Source organism: Rhinoraja longicauda, chromosome 4 (genome assembly GCF_053455715.1).
Source record: "Rhinoraja longicauda isolate Sanriku21f chromosome 4, sRhiLon1.1, whole genome shotgun sequence".
Lineage (NCBI taxonomy): Eukaryota > Metazoa > Chordata > Chondrichthyes > Rajiformes > Arhynchobatidae > Rhinoraja > Rhinoraja longicauda.
Window position 1 is genome coordinate 72055283 of NC_135956.1, and position 21657 is coordinate 72076939.

The following is a 21657-nucleotide window of genomic DNA, read 5'->3' on the forward strand; positions in this document are numbered from 1 at the left end:
CATAGTTCAAGAAAAAATAATTCATAACTCTGTCCAAATGATTTGAGTTTTCAAATCAGTTCATTTTGGCTCTACAGTTTCTTAATCAAATGAAGGTGAGGCCGCATGCAAAGTGAAGGAACAACACCTCATATTCCGTTTGGGTGAACATTCAATTCTCCAATTTTAGATAACTACATAACATTCCTACTCAGTTCTTCCCCCATATAACTTCTCAAACCCCTTTTTCCCCCTCCCTCCCCTGTTCCCCAGCTGTACCTGAACCTATTTCTCCCCTCACCTCCCTATCCACCAAGATTCTTTCCTCTAGCTTCAAAATTTGCTCCTCCTCAATCCTTATGTCTCACACCTTCTGTCTTTTCATCTCTGGCTTTTGTCCAACCATTTGCCTATCAAATAGTCCTTGTCACATGTGTCGGCCTCTCTTCCAGCTTTTTTACCCCCCACCCACAGTAATGTCTGAAGAAGAGTCCCGACCCGAAACATTGCCTATCCCAGTTCCCCTGAGATGCTGCCTGACTCCAGCTGTGCTGAGTTACTCCAGCATGCTGCGACTAAATCCATTCTATTTAATGGAAAGAAACAGCAATGTGTGACATGGGTAAGAATTAACCGTATGATTTTGAATGAGTTCAATGATTCAATAATTCAATGATACCTTATTATTGCGTTGGTGTTTCTGTGTTTTCAAACGTTTAATTTTTCACATTTTATATCTGTAATATAAATTGATTTGTAAAGGTCTCTGAATTTTCCACAACTTTTCTGAATTCAATTTATTAGGCCATTTGGCCCATCTGATCAATGCTGGTTTCTAGGCTCCACACAAGCCTCCTTCCTGCAACTCAATAATTGAGCACAGTTTCATTTTCCCCCAGTCCCGTTATCTTTGTCCAGCATAACATGTTTTTCTGTCATTTGACCTGTACACTTATGCCTTATTTCAGATACCCCAAAATGCACAGTTTATTGTCGAAAAATCCCCAGTGAAGCTTCAATTCATCACGAGCTTTACCATCACGTTTGGAGTTTTCCCGACTGCAAAACTGAAGACAACCTGCCCGGCGTTCATCTCAGAGGGATCCCACTGTCCGATCTCCCAGAGGAATGGAGTGACTGCATTGATTTGAACAGTCCTGGGACTCAAGTGAGATGTTGCTGGTTTAGGTTGGGGTTTATTATTGTCACATGTACTGAAGTACAGTGAAAAGCTTTGCCTTGCATGCTACCATTCAGATCAGATAATACTACACATAAATACAATCATCAAACTCAAGTACAATAGGTAGAGAGAAGGGAAAGATACAGAGTGCAGATTATAGTTCTCAGCATTGTAGAGCTCCTGTTCCATTGGCAGAGTGCAATGTCTGGTAATGGGGTAAACAAGGGGTGGCACGGTGGCTCAGCATTAGAGTTGCTGTCTGGACAGAGTTTGTACATTCTTCCCGTGACCTGCATTGGTTTTCTCTGGGTGCTCTGATTTCCTCCCACACTGAAGACGTACAGGTTTGTAGGTTAATTGGCTTCAGTAAAATTGTAAATCTTCCCTAGCGTGTAGGATTGTGTTCGTGTGCGAGGATCACTGGTTGGCGTGGACTTAGTGGGACTTTCCGCGCTGTATCTCTAAACTAAGCAAAACTAAACAAGCTTATGGAGGAACCGTTCAGAAGCCTGATAAGGGAGGGGAAGAAGCTACTCCTGAATCTGGAGGTGCACTGTGTGTCATGGACTGGGCTTCATCCACAACTCTGTGTGATATCTTGTAGTCTTGGGCAACCTGCACATCTTTGGAGTGAGAACCTGCAGAAAACCCACACAGTCACGGGGAGAATGTACAAACTCCGTACGGACAGCACCCATAGTCAGGATCGAACCCAGGTCTCTGGTGCTGTAAGGCAGCAGCTCTACCACTGTGCCACCGTGCCACCCCTAGTTGAGTCAACAAGACGCAAACCTTTGCATTGCAGGCCACAAAATCTGTCGTGCAGAGTCCCGGAATGGTGGAGTTGCCGGAATATCTGGTTTAGGAATTCTAAAACAGGCGTGCCTTGAGCCCATGAATGAAAAATCCAGGAATAGAAAGCAAAAGGTCCCTATTCATCATTAATAATATTGAATCTAAAGAGAGAATCGATCACAGTGACAGTCTGTGTTATGTTTTGGGAAGGAGTAATCTGTATAAAAGTTTTTGCTTGATGGAATTGAAACTTGTTTGAATGGAATTGATGGAGCAATGGAATGTCTGAAGGTTTTTTTAACTGCTCTTATCCTGGATTTTTTTACGGGAGGTCATTCCATAGAACGCAGGTTCTTTACACTTCAGTCTCACAGCGTGGAAACGGGTCCTTCGGCCCACCAATTTCGTGCTGACCCGTGATCATACTGTACACTAGTACTATCCTACGCACTAGGGACAATTTGCAATTTACAGAAGCCAATTAACATACAAACCTGTACGTGTTTGGAGTGCAGGAGGAAACCGGAGCACCCGGAGAAAACTGACAGCACCCATAGGGAGGTTCGAACCCAGGTCTTTGGCGCTGTAAAGTAGGAACTCTACCACTGTGCCGACCTTCTACCACTGTGCCACCCTTCTCTCTGGCTCCTTCTCCAAATTGCCACTTCCCAGAAAGGAGATGAGTGAGAATTAGCTTCTGCCAACGGGAGTGTCAGACTTGGGATGACTATGGTGCAACTCCTCCATATCCTTCCCCCAGCACATTAGTACGTATACTTTGTCCTTGGTGCCACTGGTTGACGATGGAGGAGGAGAAAATTGTTATTTTTACCCCTTTTCTACAGCGCTGTCTGCACTGCACTCACTTAGCACGTCAGCAATGATGATGACAGTACAACAATTATAATAACAACCGGAAATGTTGGGAAAGGTCAGGCAACATCCATGGAAAGAGAAGCATCATTAATGGTTCAGGTCAAAGGCCTGTCATCAGAAAGCCCAACCTCATAGTCATACAACGTGGAAACAGGCCCTTCGGCCCAACTTGCCCACACTGGCCAACATATCTCATCTACACCAGTCCCACCTGCCTTCGTTTGGCCCAAGGTAGACACAAAATGCTGGAGTAACTCAGCGGGACAGGCAGCATCTCTGGAGAGAAGGAACGGGTGACGTTTCGGGTCGAGACCCTTCTTCAGACCTGTTTCGCCCATATCCTTCTAAACCTATCTTATCTATGTACCTGTCAAAATGTTTCTGAAACATTGCGATAGTACCTGTCTCAACTACCCCCAGCAGCTTTTGTGTAATCTACATCCACCACCCTTTGTGTAAAAAAAGTTATCTCTCAGGTTCCTATTAAATCTTCCACCCCCCCCCCCCCCCCAAAGCAAAATTGAGCACAGAAACAGGCCCATCGGCCCACAATGTCTGTGTTGAACGTGATACGAAGATAACTAATCTTCTTTGCCTGTACATGATCCACGTTCCGCCATTCCCTGCACATCCATCTGCCTGTCTCATGGTCCCTTAAATACCACATTGTATCTTCCTCCACTACCACCCCTCCAGCACGTTCTAGACAGTCACTACCCTCTGTGTAAAAACAACTTGCCACACAATTTCTTTACACTTTGCCCCTTTCACCTTAAAGAATACATCTAACCTTAACGGTAAACACATGAAACTGAAGGTGCTGGTTTACAAAAAGTGACACAAAGTGCTGGGGTAACTCAGCGGGTCAGGCAGCATTTCTGGAGAACATGGATGGATGACAATTCGGGTTGGGACTCTCCTCCAGACTGATAGTGGTGGGAGAGGAGAACACTGGAAGAGAGGTGGGGGCAGTACAAAGTAAGGCAAGTGATAGGTGGATACAGGTATGGGTTGTGTTTCTATTGCCAGATGATTTTGGATGAAGGCCACAAACAAATGTGTGAGAGAAGGATAGACGATCCACTAATTGTGAAGCCAGAGGAAGGAATAGAGGTGGAAGGGGAAGAGCAAGGAAAAATAGGTGTGTATCCAGGTGGGGCAAAGCAGAGAGAAAAGGGGCAGGGGGGTGTTTGTGAGTTATTACCTAAAATTGGAGAATTCAGCATTCATACTGTTAGCTTGTAAGCTTGTAAGTGGGATATGAGGTGATGATCCTCCATTTTGTAGACCATTAAGTTATAAGCTACCAAGTGGAATTTGTAGTGCTGTTCCTCCAGTTTGTATATCGACAGGTTGTAAGCTACCCAACCTTACAATCTTAGTTTTTATTAATTTTAATTGTTTGGATGACTGTTAGAGGGTTTTAGTTTGAAAAATCAATGGACTCTTTCGATCACTGAATAATTTTTTCACTTGCTTTTCTCTCCATAGGTAGTTTTCCTGCCAAGTTACGGCTATGTGTACGTGGATATCATTCATCAGTCCAGCACCATAACTGTGACGTTGGCACCTGAGGGTAGAGCTGGACCTGTTCTGACCAGCCTTTATGGGTAACTAGACCAAGTGGACCCGTTGGGCCCAATCCTCTCCTACATTGGTGCAGCACCCTCTCCTCCCCATCCCCTCTCCCACCCCCTCCCCCCTTCCCCCACTCCCCCTCATCCCCTCTCTCCTCCCCTCCCCCTCCCCTCCTTCTCCCCTCCTTCCCCTCTCCCTCCCTCCACTCCCCCTCCCCTCCTCCCCTCCTCCCTTCCCCCTCTCCCCCTCTCTTCAACCCCTCCCCTTCCCCTCCCCTTCTTCCCCTCCCCCCCAACCCCCCTTATCCTCCCTCTTCCCCCTCCCCTCTCTCCCTCTCTCCCTCCCTAGGAGATAGATTTAAACTTTAAAATGTGAATAACTTAAAAAATATAACACCGATTTCAATGAAACTTCTTCCATTAGCACGAAAGGGACGACGGTGAGTAAGGTGGGCCTAAAATTGTCGTGCTATCATGTACCTTGTGGTGCGTGCTATCCGGTCAGTGAAAAGACTATACATGATTACAGTCAAGCCATCCACAGAATTCATTTTATCAGGTTGCATCACAGCATGGCTTGGGAACAGCACCATCCAATACCTTGAGAAACTGCAGAGTTGTGAAGGTAGCCCAGACCATCACGCAAACCAACCTCCCTTTCATTGACTCCATCTACACTTCATGCTGCCTCGGCAAGGCCACCAGCATAATCAAGGACCAGTCTCACCCCAGTCACTCCCTCTTCTCCCTTCTCCTATCAGGCAAGACGTATATCAAATGCAGACCTCCAGACTCAGGGACAGTTTCTTCCCAGCTGTTATCAGGCAACTGAACAATCCTGATAACAGGATAAAGGGTATAACATTTAGTGCAAGATAAAGACCAATAAAGTCCGATTAAAGTCTCCAATGAGATAGATGGGAGGTGAGGTCTGACTTCCAGCTGATGACAGGACGGTTCAGTTGCCTAGCAGATTCTTAATTAGAATGGGTGTCAGGGGTTATGGGGAGAAGGCAGGAGAATGGGGTTAGATAGATCAACCATGATTGAATGGCGGAGTAGAATCGATGGGTTGAATGGTCTAATTCTGCGCCTAGAACTTATGAAGGTGTCTTCCAAAGCTCTAACTTATTTCTTGGTTGCTGAAGTGTCAATTGATTTTTAACCCTTGCCGTTTGCACAGGATGCCGCAGCAGGCGATTGCACTCCGCGTGCTGATCGCTCAAGCGAGCCTGACGGTAAACGACGACATTACCAATCAGTGCAAGTCGACCGAGCTGCTGAGAATTACGCTGGACAATGTCCTGTTGAACCTGGCGCCGCTGGTGAACCACTACCGGCCCGCGGTGCGCGAATTCCGAGCCGAGCCCAGTCACGGCTTCTCGGAGCTATACCTGCTGGAGTTGTGCATCGGGGACCTGCAGGTGGACAACCAGCTCTACCATCGCACCAGCTTTCACTTCCCTGCCTTGCTCTGCCAGGAGCAGAAGCCCGAGAGCCCCCCGTGGAGAACTGGCTTCAGTCCAGCCTTCTCGGCCAAGGACCTCGAAGGCTACAAGCACAAATGTTTTCTGAAAGCCCATGTCCTCCTGAGGGAACAGAAGTTTGTGTTCGTCGTGAATGAGGTGAACTTTGAGCTGAAGTCTGCAAGGCTCTATGTGGAAGACACATTTGTTTATTACATAAAAACCTTGTTCAACACGTACATCCCTGACACCGGGGTGCACCGAAAGCAAGCAAGGACATTGCCCATTTCGACAGCCGTGCCCCGCGTGCCTGTGCACGTGTTGAATGCAACGTATGCGCTCGTGAATCCGATCAAAATGCAACGGTTGACCATCCAGGCTGTGAGCTTGCTGGTCAGCGTCCACGCCTCCATCAAGTTGTACATTGCATCTGATCACACTCCACTTTCATTCGCACTCTTTGAGAGGGGGCCCATCTACACCACTCCCCGGCAACTCATCCACGCTCTCGCCATGCACTACGCTGCAGGAGCGTTGTTTCGAGCAGGTTGGTACAACGGATGAAACACAGAATGCCAGAGGAACTCAGCGGGTCAGTTCAGTGTGTAGGAACGCTTGACAGGGCTTATGGGGAGAAGGCAGGAGAATAGGGTTGAGAGGGAAAAATAGATCAACCATGGTTGAATGGTGGAATAGACTTGATGGGCCGAAAGGCCTAAGTCTGCTCCTAGAAATTATGAAAGGAACTACAGATGCTGGTTTATACCGAAGATAGACACAAAGTGCCAGAGTAACTCTGTGGGTCAGGCAAAGGTATTCCTTTTCTCCAGAGATGCTGCCTGACCCGCTGAGTTACTCCAGCACTTTGGGTCAGTTCAATGGTGCTTTTATTGTCACGTGCAAATGCACAGTGAGATTTTAGTTTAGTTTAGAGATACAACATAGATACAGGCCCTTCGGCCCACCGAGTCCGTGCCGACCAGCGATCACCCATACTCTAGTTCTATCCTACACACTAGGGATAATTTACAGAAGTCAATTAACCAACAAACCTGTACGTCTTTGGACTGTGGGAGAAAACTGGAGCATCCGGGGAATGCCCATGGGGTTCTTGGGGAGAATGAACAAACTCCGTACAGACAGCACCCATAGCTAGGATCGAACCCAGGTCTCTGGCGCTGTAAGGCAGCAACTCTACCACTGTACCGCCCTTTTTTCTTTTCTTACACAGTGTCCAATACAGCAATACAGTATTCCCGTAACCAAGCACATCCTGGATTAGCAAGTGTGCAGAAATGGTTTACTGAGCCTGCATGTTAGAAGTGCAATGTTTTGGCGCCATAGCAGCATCTCTGGAGGGAATGGCATAACTGGTTTATTATTGTCACGTGTACTGAGATGGAAGAAACTGCCGATGCTGGAATCTTAAGCAAAACACAAACCGCTGACCAAACTCAGCGGATCAGGCAGCAGCTCGGGAAGGAATCGCATAATTGGTTTATGATTGTCACATGTACTGCAGATGCTGGAATCTTGAGCAAAACACAAAACGCTGGTCGAATTGAATGGGTTAGGCAGCATCTGTGGAGGGAATGGACAGGCGGCAGATCCGTTCCCATAGCCAACCGACTTTGCGGGCTGATATCTTGGCTCCTCAGCAGCCTAGGCGGACTATTCAGATACTGTTGGACTACTTACTCTCAGAGGCCATGACCTCTGTTGGTCCGGCAAAACGGACAATCCCGAAAGGCTCCGGAACCAATTTTGGGCACCATATCTGAGGAAGGATCTGCTGGCTCTGGAAAGGGTCCAGAGTATGTTTACAAGAATGATCCCAGGAATGAGGAGGTTAACCTATGATGAGCGTTTGTTGGCACTGGGCCTGTACTCGCTGGAGTTTAGAAGAATGAGGGGGGAACCACATTGAAACATACAGACTAGTGAAAGGCTTGGATAGAGCGGATGTGGAGATGATGTTTCCACTAGTGGGAGAGTCTTGGACTAAAGGCCATAGCCTTAGAATTAAAGGACGTTCTTTTAGGAAGGAGATGAGGAGAAATTTCTTTAGTCAGAGGGTGGTGACTCTGTGGAATTCTTTGCCACAAAACGGCTGTGGTGGCCAAGTCAGTGGATGTTTTTAAGGCAGAGATTGATAGATTCTTGATTAGTAAGGGGTGTCAGAGGTTATGGGGAGAAGGCAGGAGAATGGGGTTAGGAGGGAGAGAGAGATCAGCGATGATTGAATGGTGGAGTAGACTTGAAGGGCCGAATGGCCTAATTCTACTCCTATCACTTATGACCTTATGACCAAGGATGAGGGAAAATCGGTGGTGGACCTGTACTATGTTAAATATCTTCATGTGTGTAGCTAGTTGCTTCACATACCTTTTTGTTTGCTCGTCCAACAGGCTGGGTCGTTGGCTCTCTGGAAATTCTTGGAAGTCCAGCTAACTTGGTGCGAAGCATCGGTAATGGGATAGCGGATTTTTTCCGTCTTCCGTACGAGGGGCTGACCCGTGGTCCAGGTGCCTTCGTCAGTGGAGTCTCCAGGGGAACAACTTCATTTGTAAAACACATTTCCAAAGGTAATATCTTTTCTCATCATTCTCTGCATGTTTATCCCCAGTGGATGCTGGTAAACCTGTTGTGTAACGGTGCCTATACATTATACACTGGCGTTTGAAATTTTGTTCTCTGAAAGAGTTAGCACCTTATCTCACACGTATTGTCTTTTGGTCTCTGGCATTTGTCAGGCCACCTGCCTATCAATCCCCCCCCCCGCTCACCTGTATCCACCTATCACTGACCTGGCTTTGTTCTGCTCCTCCTCTCCTCCAGTTTTCTCCACCCTACTACGGTTGAGTTACTCCAGCACATTGTGTCTCCCTGCGACCGCGTGGGTTTTCTCTGGGTGCTCCGACGATTTCTTCCCACATTCCAAAGACCTGCAGGTTTTTTGGCTGCTGTAAATTGTCCCTAGTGTGTTGGATGGAACTAGTTCTGCTGTACGATCGCTGATCGGCGCGGATTCGGTGGGCCGAAGGGCCTGTTTCCACGCTGTATCTCTAAACTCTGAACTTTTAAATGGTGTTATTGTACCTGCCTCAGCAAACCCCTCTGGTAGCTCAGTTAATATACCCACTACCCCTCAGGATCCCTATAATATATCTTTCCTTTCTACCTTTACGTTTGAAGGCACTGGGCCTGTACTCGCTGGAGTTTAGAAAGATGAGGGGTGAAACATACTGAACAGTGAAAGGCCTGGATAGAGTGAATGTGGAGAGGATGTTTCCACTAGGGGGAGAGTCCAGGACAAGAGGCCATAACCTCAGAATAAAAGGACGTACTTTTAGAGAGGAGGAATTTATTTCGTCGGAGGGTGGTGAATCTGTGGAATTCATTGCCACAGAAGGCTGTGGAGGCCAAGTCAATGGGTATTTTTAAGGTGGAGATTGACAGATTCTTGAATAGTAAGGGTGTCAGGGGTTATGGGGAGAAGGCAGGAGAATGGGGTTGAGAGGGAAAGATAGATCAGTCATGATTGAATGGCGAAGTAGACTTGATTGGCCGAATGGCCTAATTCTGCTCCTCGAACTTGTGAACTTTCCTATGTTTTTGTGTATTTTTATTCAGGCACCCTGACGTCGATCACTAACCTCGCTACAAGTCTGGCCCGGAACATGGATCGGCTATCTCTCGACGAAGAACACTATATACGGCAGGAGGAATGGCGGAGGCAGCTTCCAGACAGCCTGGGGGAAGGTCTGCGGCAGGGACTGTCTCGCCTGGGAATCAGTCTCCTAGGTAGGGCACGACAGGAGAGCCTGACAATAAATCACGAGAGGAATAGATCGGGTAGACGCACAGTCTCTTGCCCAGAGTAGGGGAATCGAGAACCAGAGGAGTTAGGTTTAAGGTGAGGGGGGAAAGATTTGATAGGAACCTGAGGGGTAACTTTTTCACACAAACGGTGGAGGGTGTCTGGAAGGAGCTGCTGTAGGATGTAGTTGAGGCAGGTACTATCGCAACATTTAAGAAACATTTTGACAGGTACATGGATAGAACACATTTAGGATATGGGCAAAATGCAGGCAGGTGGGACCAATGTAGATGGGACATGTTGGTCAGCGTGGGCAAGCTGGGCTGAAGGGCCTTTTTTCCTCGCTGTATGACTTTGACTCTAAATCAAAGATGTAAATGCAAAACTCAAGAGTAAATTTTGAAATAAGAGTTCCAAACTCAGTGCCTGTTGAGTTTTTGAATCTGTGCTGCATCAAGAAACTAATAACCCCTTCACTGGTGCCAATGCATTATGAGGCAGACTGTGTTTCAGTGCTGGCTCTTTAATGTGGGTTCGGTTATTGATGACTGTAAATGTGTCTACGATGTGTCTACCATTTATGTTGAAGCACTTCAGCTTTGTTTATACGGCTTTAAGTTTTGTGTAAACCTTGAAGAAAATCAGTTCATAATGAAAGAACCCAGATCCCACCTGCCCTGAAATGATTTTGCTGCCTTCAGGGAAATGAATCTATTAATCTCAATAAAATATTGCAGTACCAGCCTCTTGCTTTGCTTATGAAGCAGGTTTAGACGTCTGCTCATTGCAAGTTGGTGCAAAGTTTGTCAGGAAGACTGTACTATTATAACCGTTTCATTATAAAACCTCTTAAATAAAAATGAATGTGTCAACATGAATTTGCAAAAGTTCTCCTTCAACAACCTTTTAATTTTTTTGGTGTTGTCCTAGGGAAGAGAATGGCAACAATATTTTACATAAAGATCTTGTGACGCATTGCCACCATTCAGTTGAATTTGACTCTGGGAAGAACTTTAATGTAGCAGTTATCTCCATTATTATCTTCGTGCAATATTGAGCAGAGGTCTATATGTGTACACGTATACGTGTTAAGAAGGCTTTGGTGAGACGCCTTCTTGAACTGTTGCCGTCCATTTGGCAAAGATTAATTTGACAATGAGGATGATCAGGAGTTGTTCACTTTTAGACTGTCTAGACGAGTGGTTATTAAAAAGTTATGCATTCAAGTATCGCTAGAAGTTGAACAGGATCCCATACGCCAAGATAAAATTGAGAATCTGGACAAGAAAATTTCATGGAATGCACCTTGACTAAGATTCAGTGAAAGTAGGAAACCAATTATTTAGACATCAGACTTTACAGATACAGCGCAGAAACAGGCTCTTCGGCTTCCTGAGGCGGTGATTGCTTGAGAAGGTGACTGCTGCAGATCCTCTGATGAAGATACTCCCAATTCCAATATCTAACATCTATTCTATAGATATTGAGCTTTGTGATTCCGACCCTGTGTAAATATAGCCAGTAGCTGGCTACCTACGTAACACAAGGGACCAAAGAGAGATGTCAACCCCCCCCCACCCATGTATTTCAGGCCCAAAACAGTCAGCTCTCTCAGCCAAAGGAGTAAAACCATATACACAAGGGAGTGTAGATGCTGGTTTACGAAAAAGGCACAAAGTGCTGGAGTAACTTAGTGGCTCAGGCAGCATCTGTGGAGGACATGAATAGGCGACATTTCTGTTTAGGTTTATTATTGTCACGTGTGCTGAGGTACTGTGAAAAGCTTTGTTTTTCATGCTATCCAAACAGATCAGATAATACTTGACAAATACAATCAAATTAAACTCAAGTACAATAGATAGATCGAAGAGAAAGGTACAGAGAGCAGAATATAGTTCTCAGCATTGTCGCGCAAAGGTTCCATAGACAAAGTCCAATGTCCGCAATGGGGTAGAGGTGAATCAGACAGTGCCCTAGCTTGCGGAAGGAGTCCAGACCTGAACCGTCGCCTATTCATGACCTCCAGAGATGCTGCCTGACCCGCTGAGTAAAACTATATGGTGGAGGAGAGAGAATTCAAACTTATTTGTTTGGCATGTGAGTAAAAATGGCCAAGCCATTGCGAAGGCAAGATTGGATTGTTACCTGTTCCCTTTGATATTCCAGGTGCCATTGCTGGAATCGTGGATCAGCCAATGCAGAATTTCCAGAAGACCTCGGAGGTGTCAGCTGGCCGCAAAGCCAAGGATGTCATATCGGGTGTGGGCAAGGGGATTGTTGGCGTCTTCACCAAACCAATAGGTGGAGCTGCTGAGCTGGTCTCCCAGACCGGCTACGGTACGTTTTCCCAGTGGATACACCAGCCTTTTGTACATTTGATCAAGAGTCGAGAACGTCTAATTGCCTCAGGTGCCAAAAATGGAACAATTAAATTCTTACTTGCAACAGCAAAACAGGTCTTTAAGCATAGTACTCATAGATAAGTCAAGTCAAGTCATAATAAACAAACCAAATTCAATAAATTAAAAACCCTGACATAATTGCAAAGAGCCTGAAACCATTAGTGCTACCAAGATAGTTCATAGTTAATGTTTTTAGTGTTCAGGAGCCTGATGGTTGTTCGGAAAAAGCTTTTCTTGAACCTGCAGGTCACGGCTGTCAGACTCCTGTACCTCCTTCCTGAAGGTAGGTTTGAAATGAGAGGATGGTCAGGGTGATGTAGGTCCTTGATGATGCTGGCTGCCTTTTGAGGCAGCGCCTCTTGTAGATGCCTTCAATGGTGGAGAGGTCAGTACCCGTGATGGACCAGGCGAGGAAAATTAATATTATGGATGGTACTATCGCAATGTTTAAGAAACATTTTGACAAGTACATGGATAGGGCAGGTTTAGAGGGATATGGGCAAAATGCAGGCAGGTGAGATTACAGTAGAAGGGACATGTTGGTCAGTGTGGGCAAGTTGGGCCGAGCGGCCTGTTTCCACGCTGTATGGACTCTATGATAGCAATGCAACGACAAATGAACGCTATGAATCTCGAGCGGAATATATTGAAAATTGGCTGGGACGAGGAATGGTTGAATAGTTGTCACAAGTTAGGGGAAGTCAGTTAAGTGCATAAAAGGGGAAAGAAACATAATGATATATTGATTGGGATCAGATGAAAATGAGACTGATGGGTCTTGGAGTCAGTGTGGATGATGGGTTGAAAGTTCTCCTTCTGTACCTTGTTGGGCTAATTCCCACCAGACTCGGTGCATGTACGAGCCACATTGTTCAACTAATATTCGCTGCTGGCTGCTATCATGGCAAACAGGAAGCCGGCGGTGGGAATTAAAAAAACACCATGATGTTTATCACCACTGAGCCTTTTCCAATGATGATAAGAATGATAGTCATGTATTGTCTTCATCCTCATGTATTGTCTTCCCGCTGACTGATTAGCACACATCAAAAGCTCTTCACTGTACCTTGGTACACATGACAATAAACTAAGCTTAAACTCAAACAAACTCAAACCTCATATAAATCTGGAAGTCTTTCCCAGAAGAAGCTGTTGTGGTGAGTCAGTTGGACATTACGTCATTGTCAAGAGAGGGTGTTAAAGGATGTAAGCTAAATGTAGAGTTGACACAGAGATCAGTCAGTCATTGGATACTGGAATAAGCATGAAGGGCAGAATGATTGAAAGATGATTGTGTTTGTCAAAGGTTTGAAAAGCTGCGATCACCATCACAAGTCTTAGCAGTGCCAGGCATTACATGATGCATTGCTGAGCCAGACCGAGCTGGGAAATTCCATGTTTGGTCTCGGGTCTGCTTGCCAACCAGCATACAACTTGTATTACCCGTACAAAATCTTAGGCTGTCAAACACATTCAAACGCACACCTCCCGATTCAGGGACAATTTCTTTTCAGCTGTTATCAGGCAACGGAACCATCCTATACAACTAGAGAGCAGTCCTGAGTTACTATCTACCTCATTGGAGACCCTCGCATTATCTTTTATCGGACTTTACTGGCTTTATCTTGAACTAAACATTATTCACTTTATCATGTATCTGTACACTGTGAAAGGCTCGATTGTATTCATGTATTGTCTTTCCGCTGACTGGTTAGCACGCAACAAAAGCTTTTCACTGTACCTCGATACACGTGACAATAAACGAAACTCAAAATCAACCTGGGTTCAACTTGTTGGGTGGAATCCTGAACAAATCCAGAAATGTTGTGTTGTTGATACAACCCAAAATATACACACACTGTTGGAGTAACTCAGCGAGTCAGGCAGCATCTCGGGAGAAAAAAGGTGGTTGATGTTTCGGATGGGGACAGATACGACCCAAAGCAGTTTGGTTTTCCCAACAGATTCAAGTGAGCGCATTCAAGTGAGGTCAACAGCCTTCACTATGAAGGTGTTTTATTTTACTTTATTTTAATTAATGTTAATATTTCATAGCTTTATGGTGAGAACGGCAAGATTTAAAGAAGGTGGGTTGAGTTTTTTTTGACAGGAGAGTAGGCGTGAGTGCCTGGAACACACGGTTGGGGCGGTGATTGTATCTGGAGGCAGATAAGACAGTGGCATTTAAGAGGCTTTACAATTGACACATGGATATGCAGACAATGAAGAGATATAGATCACGTGCAGGTAGAGGAGATTAGTTTAATGTTCATGTTAACATTCATGTTCAGCACATTCATTGTGGGCCAAAGTGCCTCTTCCAGTGCTGTACCCATGCTATTTTAGGTCAATTTAGTTTAGTAATTCAGCGCGGAAACAGGCCCTTCAGCCCACCGAGTCCACGCCGACCAGCAATCCCCATACACTAGCGCTATACTGCACATTCGCGGAGAAAAACCCACGTGGTCATGGGGAGAACGTACAAACTCAGTGCAGACCGCACCCGTAGTCAGGATCTCTGACGCTGTAAGGCAGCAACTCTGCCACTGCGCCACCCAAACATGTTATGTTCTATGTTTTTATTTGTTCTTTGCGTTTACATTTTTTATGCCAATCTTTAAGTTTAAAAAAAAAATATCTTCACACCATCATCCATGGGGGTAGATAGTAGCTGATAGTAGTGGATCGCTGGATGGTGCGGTTTCGGTGGGCTGAAGGGCCTGTTTCCGCGTTGTTTCTCTAAAGTCCAAAGTACAAGAGTATAGGAATAGCCAAAGACAGTGCTCATGCATGGTGGATGTTATCATTGATATCTGATTTTATTGAAAGGTGGCTCCTTGATTATTGGAGGGGCAGCTTGGTAAATGACCTTTGTTATGCAAAGATGTAGTGAACTATTAGACAATAACCTGGTGCTTGATTTGCAATGACTGGTCACTATGATGCTCTTTTATCTGGAAAGATAGATTGAACAGTTTCACATTTGTTTTGTGGATTAACTCCAATCCAGTGGAGTGATCACCCTGCTCTGCCAATGGGAATTTAATCGCTAATTGCTTCATAGGCCATTCAGGTATCAATGTCTGTGCCTAACACGATGCCAAAATAAGCTACTCTCCCCTTCCTGCACGTGATCTATCTTCCACCACCCCCACCCCCCCCCCCCCCCCCCCAATCCCCCTCCATTCCCAGCATATCCATGGGCCTATCTAAAAGCCCCTTAAACACCACTATCGTAAATGCCTCCATCACCATTCCAGACAGCGCGGTCAAAGGGAGAATGTACAAACGCCTTAGAGACAGCACCCATAGTCAGGATCGAACCCAAGTCTCTGGTGCTGTAAGGCAGCAACTCTACCGCTGCGCCACCATGCCGCGCCACCATGCCGCGCCACCATGCCGCTCCAACCTTTCTATGTTCTCCAGAGATGATGCCTGACCCACTGAGTTTTCCAGTACTTTCTGTCTTTTCTGGTAAAGCGGCATCTGCAGTTCCTGGTGTTTACACAGATGGGGTGAATGGCGAGTTGGGGAAGGGGAGGAGAACGGTAAACCTCACACGTTCAACCTCACATGTGTTTTGAATACTAAACATGTTTTTTTATTTATATTAATCGTGCTATTCTGTTGATTCAGTCGAAAGATTACCCCGTGACCATAATAAGAAATGGATATATATTTGGGGGGAGAGATTATTTCTCATAATGATACGACTCAGAAATACTATCCAAGGGAAATTATCATACTTGAATGTTGAGCTAATGTAATTGTCATACTGTATAGAAATCAACAATCGTTCCTGCTTTAGTTTTCAACGACCGTGTTACTTGGGAAAATCTCCCACCAGCTCGCCCATGCTGGCAGTTTGACAATGCTTAGCATTTATGAGGTTGGGTTTATGGGTTTTAATTTTTGACACCATTATATAGCTTTGGCTTTTACGTAATTGCGGTTGAAGAGATAAATATCCCTGTCCGCCGGTTCCAAACACATTACATCACTTTGACACCGCGAGGCTGCCGAGTTAAGTACGAGTTAGGATCTTGTCTTTATTGCTTTAGGTATTTTACACGGAGCTGGACTATCTCAACTTCCCAAGCAGAGGTTTCACCCCACTGAACAACTGAATGACCAGGCCCCAAACAGCCACGTCAAATATGTCTGGTAAGACTATTCTGGCAGTCAGTCATTTTTATGATAGCATTATTCATTACATTGGTCTGGCATTGTATCAAACTAACAGGTCATTTATCTTGGAATGGTTTGTTTCTTACACAAAATGATTCGGTTCTGGAATTTTAAATTTAATTTTTTTTTTAAAATTGTAATGGTATCTGTTCAACATTTTATGTCCTGACAGGAAAATGCTCCAGTCTTTGGGAAGGCCTGAAGTCTTTATGGCCTTGGAAGTGGTAATCGTGAGCAACTCTGGCCAGGAATACCAAGGATGTCTTCTGCTCACCTCCGAGGTGCTGTTTGTGGTCAGTGTCAGTGAGGACACACAGCAGCAGGCGTTCCCAGTCACCGAGATCGAGTGCAGCCTGCATCCAAAGAGAGAAAACTTTCTCCACATTGTGCTCAAGCAACAAAGGGTATCTTACGACAGTGAGGTAGGATGCTCCCAAATTGGGACTTTCCCAGGGAATGGGTACTTTTATCGATTTATCTGATTATCGTAGGCTATTTATCCTTGGAGAAATATTCACATCGGGCAAATTGCAAATCTTATTATCTCTGTAGTTCACACCAATACAAGACCAAGGGAATTGAATCATTGAATTACAGTGGTGCAGCTGGTACAGTTGCTGCCTTATAGCACCAGAGTCCAGGGTTTTGATCCTGACCTTGGCTGCTGTCTGTGTGGAGTGTGTACGCTCTTTCTGTGACCACGTGGGTTTACCCCGGGCGTTCTGGTTTTCCTCCCACACTCCAAAGGTTTTTAGGTTAATTGGGCCAAATGCAGGCAAATGTGACCAGCCTAGATGAGCCAACTTGGTCGGCATGGGCCGAAGGGCCTATTTCCATAGGGTCTATGACCCTATGCCTCTAGTTGATGGGAACGTGAGGAAAATAAAATGGGATTCACATAAATGTGTGCTAGATTCAGTGGGCCGAAGATTAGATCAGATTAGGTTTATTATTGTTGCGTGTACCGAGGTACAGTGAAGAGCTTTTATTTGCGTGCTTAGTTTAGAGATACAGCACGGAAACAGGCCCTTCGGCCCACCGGGTCCGCGCTGACCAACAATCCCCGCACACGATGTCCATCAAATCAGGTAACACTATTCATGAATACAATCAAGCCAAAATCAGGTACAACAGCTAGAGTGAAGGGAAAGATATGGAATGCAGTATATAGTTCTCTGCATTGTAGCGTAACAATTCCAGAGACCAATTTCCACATGAGGTAGGTTGGAGAATCTTCAGTTTCTTCCCAGCTGTTGTCAGGTAACTAAATCATCCTACCACAACTAGTGAGCAGTCCTCCACTACTATCTACCTCATTGGTGACCTTCGGACTATCTTTATCTTGCACTAAACATTATTCCCTTAAAGATATTCCCAAAACGTTATTCCCTGAACGTTATTCCCTTATCATGTATCTGTACACTGTAAATGGCTCAATAGTAATCGTGTATTGTCTTTCCGCTGACTGGTTAGAACGCAACAAAAGCTTTTCACTGTAGCTTGGTACACGTGACAATAAACTAAACTGAAGAATCGGGACTGTATGCTGGCTTATTGAAGGACCATTCAGAATTCTGATAACAGAGGGAAAGAAGCTGTTCCTAAGCCTGGTGGTGCATGCTTTCATACTTCTGGACATTCTGCCCGAGGGAATTAGAGCGGCTCCCGTTTCCATGCAGTATTACTCTAAGAACTGATCCAGGTTTTACCAGGATGTTGCTAGGACTTGAGGGCCTGAGCTATTGGGAGAGGTTGGGAAGGAAAAGACTATATAAGGGGGATAGGAGTGATCTTACAGAGATGTTGTAGATAGTGAGGGGAATAGATAACGTGAATGCACAGAGTATTTGACCCAGAGTAGGGGAATCAAGAACCAGAGGACATAGGTTTAAGGTGAGGGGGGAAAGGTTTAAGAGGAACCTGAGGGACAATGTTTTCAGACACAGGGTGGTGAGTATGTGGAGCAAGCTGACAGAGGAAGCAGTTGTGGCAGGTAGTTTAGTCTTGAGATACAGCATGGAAACAGGCCCGTCGGCCTACCGAGTCCATGCTGACTAACGATCACCGGTACACTAGTTCTACATTATCCCCGTTTTGCATCCTACACACTAGAGGCAATTTACAAAAGCCAATTAACCTACGTATTAAATCTGTACGTCTTTGGAATGTAGGAGGAACCCAGAGCACCCAGACAAAACCCACGTGGTCACAGAGAGAACGTACAAATTACATACAGACAGCCGATTGAACCCTGGCCTCTGGCACTGTAAGGCAGCAACTCTACCACTGCACCACTGTGGTGGTACTATGACAACATTTAGTCATACAGTACGGATACGGGCCATTTGGTCCAACTTGCCCATGTCAACCAAGATGCCCTATCTACTCTAGTCCTGCTGCCCCAATTTGGCCCATACCATTTAAAAGCATTTGGACAGGTACATGGATAGGAAGTGTTTAGAGGGTTATGGTCCAAATGCAGGCAGGTGGGACTAGTGTAGGTGGGGAATGTTGGTCGGCGTGGGCAAGTTGGCGTGTTGGGCCTATTTCCGTGCTGCACATCTATGACTAGAATAGACAGGGTAAATGCTCAGAATCTTTTACCCAGGGTAGGGGAATCAGGAACCAGAGGAAACGGGTATAAAGTAAGGGGGGTAATATTTAATAGGAACCTGAGGGATAAACATTTTGCACAAAGGGTGGTGGGTGTATGTAACGAGCTGTTAGAGGAGGTAGTTGAGGCAGGTACTAGCACAATGTATAAAAAATATTTAGACAGGTACATGGATAGGAGAGGTTTAGAGAGATATGGGCTAAAACTCACGTAGGTGGGACTAGTGTTGATGGAACATGTTGGTCAGTGGGCCAATGGGCCTGTTTCCATCCTGCATGCGTCTATGACTACATGGATCTGATAGGTTTAGAGGGATATGGGGCAAACGCAAGGAGGTGAAACTAGTGTAGATGGGACATGGTTATCGGTGTGGGCAAGTTGGGCCAAAGGGCCAGTTTCCACGATCAATGACCCTTGATGGATAGGGATATGGGCCAAATGCAGGCAAGGTGGACTAGTACAGATGGGGCATGTTGGTCGGCATGGACAAGTTGGGCCGAAGGGCCTGTTTCCACACTGTATGACTCTACATGAATAGGACATGTCTGCAGATGCTGGTTTACATCAAAGATAGACACAAAATGCTGGAGTAACTATGTGAGTCAGGCATTATCTCCTGAGAAGAAGAATAAGTAGAGGGATATGGGTCAATCGCAGACGGGCGGGACTAGTGTAAATGGGGCAAGTTGGTCAGCTTGGGCAAATTGAGCCGAAGGGCCTGTTTCTGTGCCGACTGATTTATTGACTTATCAATTCCAACACGTTTCATTGTCTCTTGACCAGGGAGACGGCATCCGCGAGAGGCTTTCGGAACAGCAGTACGAGCGGTTGGTGGACTACGTCACACGAACGTCACATTACATCATGCCCAGCAGTGCAGCCATGCTGCAGGCTCCCCTTGTGGTTATCGCCGATCCTCCAGCCGTCAGGACCAAAACCCACCAATATCGGGTCGATCAGCACTGCGGACGTGTGTTTGTGAGCAAGTTTGCCATGGTGAAAAACAAGGCACTGCGAAAGGGATTTCACTAGCCGCGCGCACAAGTGGCAACCAGAAGTATTTCCAAGCTGATCCCTCTCTGAGTAACATGGTCTTGGCCCACTTGACCGAAATGCACCACAACCTATTCACGAGAAGCTTTTAATCAAATAAATGTGATCTGGGTCAGTTCATTTCCATAATTTAGGCAATTTGCCTATCTCGATAATAAGCCTATTGTTAATCAATGGTGTGAATATGGTGTTTAATGGAAGAGGTGTGGCCACTATGATAATAGATAATAGACCTTTTGATACTCTGGAACACTGAAGTAAATTTGTCAGCTGCTGTCACCGATTAAGATTTTATTATTCTCCAATGCTCGTTTCAGCAAAAGAATTGATAATATAACTGAAAATATTTAAGGTAAATACATTTTAAAGTCAGAATCGACCTGTGTGATTTTATTTGGACAATTGGAAGAGAAGATTGTCCTATCTCATGGAAGTGCGATGCGGTCAGCAGGCAGTGCTGTGGGAAGGGAAATGGAAACTCGAGTCAAAAACCATCCTGCAGAGGTTGTGGAATTCCTCATCGGAGGCCCCATTGCTTCCCAACTCCCTATCCAAGGGAACCTTGAAAATTCAAAAGTCATAGGAGCAGAATTAGGCCATTTGGCCTGGTGAGTCTTGGGCGTTGGTGAGTAAGGGTGTCAAAGGTTACTGGGAGAAGGCAGGAGAGTGGGATCGAGTAGGAGAAATAGATCAACCATGATCAAATGGCGGAGCAGACTCGACGGGCCGAATGGCCCAATTCTGCTCCTCTATCTTATGGAGTCTATTCCACCATTCAGTCTATCTTTTCCTCTCAAACCCAATCTCCTGCCTTCTCCCCATAACCCTTGACACCCTTACTAATCAAGAATCTGTCAATCTCGGCCTTAAAAATAACCCAATGACTTGCCCTCCACAGCCTTCTGTGGCAAAGAATTCCACAGATTCACCACCCTCGGGTTCCTCCTCATCTCCTTTCTGAAGGTACATCTTTTTATTTTAGGGCTCTGCCCTCTGGTCCGAGATGCTCCCACTAATGGAAACATCAATCAAAAATTGACACACAAAGAACCTCGGATACTGCTTTACAAAACGAAAGACACAAAGTGCTGGAGTAACTCAAGATCTCTGGAGAACATAGCCTATTTATGTCTAGACAGAATGCAGTATCATGAAAAGCCACCCTTTTGCCAATCAAAATGCCCCTCACATGTCTTTTGCCAGGGTTTGTTCTGCCCTCACCTCTCTTCCAGCTTTCAATCCCCCCCTCAACTACCATTACAATCAGTCTGAAGGAGTGCGAGACCCAAATCGTCATCTATTTATGTTCTTCAGAGACACCTAAACAGCGCAGGTATGCACATTCCCCATGCTGGTAACATGGTGCAGCAAAGATATTTTTGAAGGAGTATCCAGATCTTGGAAAGTGGGCAATTGTCAGTACTGCCTGCAATAATGGAACAATGAAAATGGGGACTGAATGGGTGACCAGAATTGGTGTGAAGAATCAAAATATTGCAGGGTCGGAAAAGATCACGAAAGTTAGGAGGATGGGAAGAACAATGTAGAGACTTGAACCCTGGAGTGTGAAATTTAGTATCCAAGGAATGAGGGGAACAGGGGCAAAGAAATAAAGCAAAAAACAAATAATAAAGAATAATAAATAATTGGAAAATGATTAGACACAAGGCACTGAAGATGTTGGTTTACGAAAAAATATATACA

General features: G+C 45.4%; 1 protein-coding gene across 5 annotated transcripts in view; it reads left to right on the top strand.

Annotated features, from left to right (window-relative positions):
- The window catches only part of vps13b (vacuolar protein sorting 13 homolog B), a 752723-nt gene that overhangs the window by 704661 nt on the left and 26405 nt on the right, over positions 1-21657 (top strand). For 4 of the 5 annotated variants that reach the window (XM_078398050.1, XM_078398047.1, XM_078398049.1 and 1 more), the window contains exons 54-62: positions 948-1147; positions 4325-4443; positions 5594-6423; positions 8285-8461; positions 9510-9680; positions 11863-12033; positions 16160-16262; positions 16459-16708; positions 19684-20316. In XM_078398050.1, the coding sequence (XP_078254176.1) occupies positions 948-1147; positions 4325-4443; positions 5594-6423; positions 8285-8461; positions 9510-9680; positions 11863-12033; positions 16160-16262; positions 16459-16708; positions 19684-19932 (2270 nt within the window). In that variant the 3' untranslated portion in view covers positions 19933-20316. Of the gene's footprint in view, positions 1-947; positions 1148-4324; positions 4444-5593; positions 6424-8284; positions 8462-9509; positions 9681-11862; positions 12034-16159; positions 16263-16458; positions 16709-19683; positions 20317-21657 lie in introns of those variants that run through there. The other variant, XR_013547184.1, reaches the window with a different exon arrangement.